At 34.9% G+C, this 7,148-nt stretch overlaps 1 protein-coding gene across 1 annotated transcript; it reads left to right on the top strand.

Annotated features, from left to right (window-relative positions):
- The first annotated feature begins 1,855 nt into the window (after positions 1 to 1,855).
- Positions 1,856 to 4,103, top strand: LOC133326517 (glutactin). Its single transcript, XM_061535138.1, has 7 exons — positions 1,856 to 2,114; positions 2,242 to 2,394; positions 2,460 to 2,975; positions 3,044 to 3,179; positions 3,334 to 3,524; positions 3,591 to 3,909; positions 3,976 to 4,103. Exons 1-7 carry the CDS (start codon positions 1,863 to 1,865, stop codon positions 4,101 to 4,103), a joined length of 1,695 nt encoding a protein of 564 aa, XP_061391122.1. The 5' UTR covers positions 1,856 to 1,862.
- Positions 4,104 to 7,148: the final 3,045 nt, after the last annotated feature.

The raw sequence follows: 7,148 nt of genomic DNA on the forward strand, positions 1-7,148 counted from the left end.
GTTAAGCCTGATTTTGGCGGGGGTTATATGTAGTGGCGCATGTAGACACTTAGTAATACCTAATTTTTACATTTTTGTTGGCACCCCGAATTTTTTATGTTAGGACATCTCTGTTCGTCTGCGGTATGTAGGTTTATGTTTACTTGCATTGCCTTATGTTAATTGTTGCGGATTCATGTTAAATTACATGATGTCAGAGATTGAGGAATGCAGTTCCGTTTATCGAAAGTAAAGTGCATGCTCGTTTCCCTTCAATTCATTATATTTCCATAGCACTCCACAACCTCGATATCCCATACATACTACACTTTTGATACACTCCATCATAAGGTGGAGTGTATATTAAATATTAGTGAACACATCATATACATTTTTAATAATGGAATAACTTCCAACAAATAATTATTTTGTTAATTAAGAAAAAGTCTAGAAATAACCGGTTCTAAAAATTTTGGTATTACCCTCAAATATTTAACGGTTTGATGGAGTTTCCAAAACAAAACAATACAAATATTATAAATAGGCCTAAATTCCCTAAAGATTTTATCAGAACATATATATCCTAAACATTTTTTTAATTTATAAAAACTAATAATAATATCCCGTAACATTGTCAAATTTTCTACAAATTAAACCAATCAAAATAATATTAGTACCCCACAATATAATGTATTTTTATATCATGTTGACTTCTGATGAACTAAATCTATTCTTGAATGTAAAAATTCAAAATTATATCTATATGCTACATAAGCTAATATGTCAACAATAACGCCCACTTTTTATCAAAAAATATACTGAACAATACCTTCCGCCTGAGTTTGCTGTAATAAAATTTAACAATAATTATTTCAGTTGGTTTTAGTACTTGCACTGATACTGCACAACAATTTCTGTAATCTTTTGTTTTGTTGTACCTGTCATACTGCTTTTACACCACAATGGTCTGAGGCGACAGACGTTGGCTGAATGAGGTTCGGGTCGTACATCCCTCTTTCGTGGATAAGTTTTTGTTGTTGTAGCAGCCGTTTTGCATTTACACAATGGTCTGAAATAGCAGACGTGCTGGCCGGGAAAGATTCGTGTCGTTTCGGATCGTAGATCCCTCTACCGTGGATACGTTGGAATTTTTGGTGCTAAGAGACTTTTAAAGAAGGTACAACTTGGAAAAATTTTCCAACAAGTTGATTGCTAACAATTTTGCTGTTTTTATACCCTTCACCACACTGTGGGGTATTATGTCTTTGTGTAGCATAGATTGCAGAATGGCTAGTGTATGGATTGATGTTAGTCGGTTCATTTATAGATAAAGATCACATATTTAAATTCATTCAATTCCCACCGAAGCAACACTGACATGCAATTATTTGTGGATACATATGTAAATACCCAACGTAGTGAAGTATTTTAAATTCTTCGGGATTCCATCTTGAAACATTCATATCTCACTCTTTAAAATCATATAATTTAATAGTAACGGAATCGTGACAATCAATTGAATTTCTCTAAACAACACAATAAATGAAATGCCGATGCTCCTATACGACTTACTATTTCTTTCATTCTTATAGTCTAAATTTATAGATTAATTAATGTAAAATCTTAGTCATTTAATATTCTCATAAAACAATTCTCCCCGCCCAATAAAGATTGCTGTTTGTGATCGCGCTTATCTATTTGTACAACTAATTTTTATTAGCAAACACTTGATGGCAAACCTCATATACTTGATTTGAATGGTGTTGAGTATATTTTGGACCTTATCAAAAGGCACATTCAACATTAAAAGAGAGTAGCAAAACTTTACTAGTTGACAAGTGTTTTGTTAAATACATATATATTTTTTTTAAACAAAGAGATCAATGGTATTCAGTTTTATTAAAACATTCGGTGTGCTCGCTATGCGTATTGTGGTATTTTGTTTAGTAGCCGTATTGGCTGTGTCCACTTTTCATGGTTCGTCATCGTCAACACAATCGTCTGTTACTGTAGATTTGCCGGGTCAAGGTACAATTTTGGGTGCTTATGGAACAACGTCATGGACAAACCAGACATTTATGAAATTTTTGGGTATACCATATGCTGAGTCTCCCAGTAGGGATTTAAGATTTAAGGTGAGGTGGAAAACAAGTCAAATAAAGTCATGAGTAGTATTCAAATTATTATGTTGATTTGCTTTTAATACAAATTGAATTTTTATAAACCAGTTATTCCCTTCAAATGTTTTTTTTATAATTTCAGCATGCTGTCAAAAAACTACCCTGGAGACATGTTTTTGATGCCACAACCCACGGACGTCGTTGCCCAGTTATAACCACAATTAGAGAATTAAAAGAAACTGAACTCAGTCAGGATTTGGAAGATTGTCTAAACTTGTGTGTCTATACCAAAAATGTGCGACTATTTGAAATATTAATTCCAAATGTGAAATATATTGACCCAAAAGTTTCTTGTTACAGCTGACAGATCTAAAACCTGTAATGTTTTATATATACGGAGGCGGTTTTTACAATGGTTCAAATATCGATCATCCTCCCAATCATTTACTAGAGAAAGATATTGTTTTGGTTGTACCCAATTATCGTGTTGGTGCATTGGGTTGGCTATCAACCAGAACAGAGAATATGCCAGGAAATGCTCCGATCAGTGATCTTTATGTAGCATTGCAGTGGGTACAGGATTATATACATCTATTTGGTGGTGATCCCAAACAAGTTACAATATTTGGTCAAAGTGCTGGCACAACAATGTCCGGATCGTTATTGTTTAGTCCAAAAACTCCCGAAACATATTTTCAACGTTCTATACAACAATCGGGTTCAATATTTTCCTCGTGGGCCATTACACGTAATCCCATGGAACAGGCTGAGCGCATATGTAATGCAGTTGGTTGCAAATTTTGTGAAAATATCGATCTATTGTATGTGTGTTTGCGTAATGTAACAGTACCGAAAATTCTGGAAGTTACCGAGCAGGTATATGGTGACTTTTTTTATTAAAAATAATAGTCAGTGTTTCTACACCGTATTTATATTGTAATTAGGAATCTTTTTCACCAATCATTGGCGATTTTTATGGTATATTGCCTCGTGAACCTGCAGAACTTATTGCCGAGTTAAATAGATCGATACCATTGATGACGGGCTTTACAAAACACGATGGATCGTTTGTACTGGCATGTAAGTACTATGATCCTCGGAATATATAGAAAGTGTGATGATTGAATTTATATTATTCATTCTATCGATGTACTATCCTAATTCTATTTATGCACTACATTTCCAAATGAAAAATATCTATTCTTTTTTAATAATATCTGATTTTTTTATCTAGCTGTATACGATGGTGTTAAGGCTGCCATTGGTAATTTTAGTTATATTACGGTGAGACAGTTTACCAATATTATTATGGATATGGCAAAGGATAATACTGGCCTTGCCAATAATTTGCTATTCAAGATGTTATTTACCAATGAGCTACTGCAGAGCACAGATCACAAAAAGGCCCTCCCAGCTTATTTTGATGTAAGTAATCATAAAAATTTAAACAAAACAATAAATTAACTTAAAACCACTGTATCAACATTTCAGTTGACAAATATTGTTTCTATGAAATCTCCAGTTATTACTTTAGCCACCAGGATGTTGCAAAAAGCCTTGGCACCTGTTTATTTATACAGTTTCGATTATGAAGGCAGCAATACACGCTTTGGTTATGAATTTGGCAATGAGCATTATCCCTTTGAGGGTGGTGTTCATCACTCGAATGACAATATTTATTTGTTTTCCACCCATAAACTAAATGAAGCCGATACTAAAGTTGCCAAAAATATGGTTCAACTTTGGACATCGTTTGCCATTACGGGTAAACCAAGTTTGGAAAATAATATGGAAATATTACCAATGAAAGGTATGGTATTACATATAATGAAATTTTTAAGTTATTATTCTGTTTACATAATTGTTTACTTATTAGATGAGGACGGCCCATACTTCCACATAAATAGTGACGTCACCAATGATTATGATGTTCTAAAAGAGCTGACCGTTACAATAGATGACCCAGAAAATTACAAATTGGATAGACCGAATATTGAGTTTTAGTAATTTATATAACATTTTATATAATATGTTTGTTATTGTACTTACCAAGTAAAATTTACTCATTAACTGCCTTTGAGAGAAAAATAGTAAAATCAAGTAAAAAAAAAAATAAATAAAAATACAACATAAAGTAAACTTTTAAAAGTTAGTTTGAAGATACTTAACTTTCGGCTTAAGTCAAATTTAAGGACCGATGTCGAATATAAAAATATCTAATGCTATTTACCTGATTTAAAAAATTTTTAACTTTTCATTTAAAAAGATACCGTTACGTAAAACTTTTGAAGGTAAAGCTGTCCGGAATCTGTGTTAGCATCCAAATAAACTATTGGCACACTTCTTTATGGAACCTTAACCGCTTTAAAAATGATACCCATTTTTATTCCAATCTCCCCAATATTCCGAATAATGAGGGGTGTTGTTATATGGGAGCTGCCTTAAACAGTGGTAGAAACATTTGCTACCCAATGAAAACTCAAAATACCAAAATTATAAACAATTTGTTTGAAAAACGTGCCAGAAATCGCTAGCGTGGACAGTTACGAGGGCAGTTCGGAAAGTTCTTAGCCTAGCACAAAAAGCGCGGTATAAACAGAAAAAAGTTAAGTGTTTTGGAAACTTCCATCTCTGTTATAAACACATGTTAAATTTTGTTTCGATCTGGCAACTCTGTGTTCAAAAAAGATGCATCGCAATTTTTTTACAATGAAAGCACGCATTTCTAATTTTTCCATTGTAAATAATTGCGGATGCATCTTTTTTGAACACTTATTTCTATATGAAGGAGTTGTCTGATCGAAACAAAATTTTACATGTGTTCATAACATAGATGGAAGTTTCCAAAACACTTAACTTTTTTCTGTTTATACCGCGCTTTTTGCGTATCTCCTCTTACCCTTGATGAGGTGTACCTCCCTCTCCGAGATCAAATTCGCGTCTCGTCCCACGAATTTGCGGAGATACGAAACAGCACGTTTTTAATGCTTCGCATCAGTCTCGACAGATTCCCCATCGTCGGACATCGCCTCCGTCGCAGATTGCCTCTGAAGTTTGTCGGCATGTGCCGACACAGGACCTGTTGTAGTCAGACTTGAAGTCGGTCGGTCAAGAGGGTCTGCGCTTCCTTCGTTGATACTACAGCAATCCCCCTGTGTAAACTTGGCTGGGATCACCGTGGTGTCCAGCTCATTACGGAAGCGTATCCCCACATTGCTCCTCCGGTACCAGTCTGTCCAACTGGTCGAAGAGTTCCATACTTTGCTCCCCTAGACTATCGCGGATAGCGCTCAGAGTCCAGTGTAGGTCGTCCCCTCCCAGTACTACAGCCCTGTCAGCCAGAGACTGATTTTCATCAATCTTAACATGCTCATTTGCCAAAGGAATAGCCGATTCGTCAACGTTTTGGTTTTTAATTGATGCACTTTTAACAGATGATCTCGACGATTCGTGGCTTGTGACCTCACCAACGATTGCCGCCGGTACTGGGTTATTCACTCCCTGCACCGTAACTTTATTCTTTTTACTTCTTTTACTCATCGTAGTTGATTTATTTAAGGGCACTACCCCGATCCATTTTGGTCCACGGGGGATACGAAGAACCCCAAGGTTTCCACGAAGTGCAGAGAAAAGTTGATCTAGGAGACCTAGGTCAGTTTCACTCTGCACATCATGGAGACCCCCTTCCCATCCGCCACCCGGCAAGACAAGCCTAGCAGGAGACTAAATTTGCCTATGAAAAAGCGGACTTTGATGAAAAATTTGTTATTCTGGATTAAAGGGAGTGGGAGAATGTGATGACATTTTGTGCGAAATTTTCTGAAATTAACAATTAAAAAAAAATAATATTCAAAACTATTACAAAATTAAATCACAATGGGTCAACACACATTGCAACTTAAATTAGAATAAGGCAACAAAAATCTTTTTCAATCACCTTCTCCATATTCATTCAGAATATTGCGAAAATGTGAAGGCGAAAAGTTTATCACAAGAGAGAAATATCTCCCTAGCGAATATCTGGAATAAGCCAGATTAAATTTTCAAACGCAATAATTATAACTACCGAAATTTTCACGAAAATGTGAAAATTATAACCGAACGAAACTGAAGATAAGAATGAGAAACGGACTAGAAAATGACCATTTGTCGTTTCATTTCTCTAGAGGAACGAATTTCCCATTATATTCACACCGAGTTCCGACATATATGTCTTGATTTAGATTAGGCGAGTTTACTTGCGGCAAGTCTTTGTTTGTAGGAGAGGGGCAAGGTGTATAGAAATGAAAAAAATTGCTCGTACCGACAATTTTCTGGCAATTCGTTTTGTGTATTTCGTATTTGTTGACATTTTATATATATTTAAATGTGAAAAAACAACAAATAAAAAAATTTTTTGGAAACCGAATTGCCTTGTATAGACGCTTTCAAAAGAGAACGATAAAACATCGTTAATTTTAATAGTTCTCTAGCACTTTTCTTTTACATCGTTAATTTTATTAAGTCCTAATTTAGATTAGGCGAGTTTACTTGCGGCAAGTCTTTGTTTGTAAGAGAGAGGGGCAAGGGGAATAGAAATGAAAAAAAATGCTCGTACCGACAATTTTCTGGCAATTTGTTTTGTGTATTTCGTATTTGTTGACGTTTTATATATATTTAAATGTGAAAAAACAACATATAGAAACATATTTTGGAAACCGAATTGCCTTGTATAGACGCATGAAGCAAGTTCAAAAGAGAACGACAAGAATTGCCGCAAGAAAACTCGCCTAATCTAAATCAAGACTAATATTTAAAATTCCTATTCAAAATTCATGAAAATTCGTTATTAAATCATATCGATAACACGACAATCTAAATCGCTTAACGCCTCGTCTCCCATGTCTCGTTCTAAACAATAGCCATTCCTCAACCATGTCCATCATACCTCATTCGTAATCAAATGGTCATTTTCGTCAATTTTGCTTTGAGTTCCATTTTTCGTGTGCATTCTCTTTCTATACGTAGGATGTGGAACGCTTTTCATTTTGGTTGGTTAAGAGAACGCGA

Source organism: Musca vetustissima, unplaced genomic scaffold, assembly GCF_032173495.1.
Source record: "Musca vetustissima isolate MV318-11 ecotype Yass unplaced genomic scaffold, APGP_CSIRO_Mvet_v1 utg2832, whole genome shotgun sequence".
Taxonomy (NCBI): domain Eukaryota; kingdom Metazoa; phylum Arthropoda; class Insecta; order Diptera; family Muscidae; genus Musca; species Musca vetustissima.

Coding starts and splice junctions, on each gene's coding strand:
- LOC133326517 (XM_061535138.1), top strand. CDS start 1,863: ATGGTATTCAGTTTTATTAAAACATTCGGTGTGCTCGCTATGCGTATT. Junction 2,115..2,241: donor GTAGGGATTTAAGATTTAAG/GTGAGGTGGAAA, acceptor TTATAATTTCAG/CATGCTGTCAAAAAACTACC. Junction 2,976..3,043: donor TTCTGGAAGTTACCGAGCAG/GTATATGGTGAC, acceptor TATTGTAATTAG/GAATCTTTTTCACCAATCAT.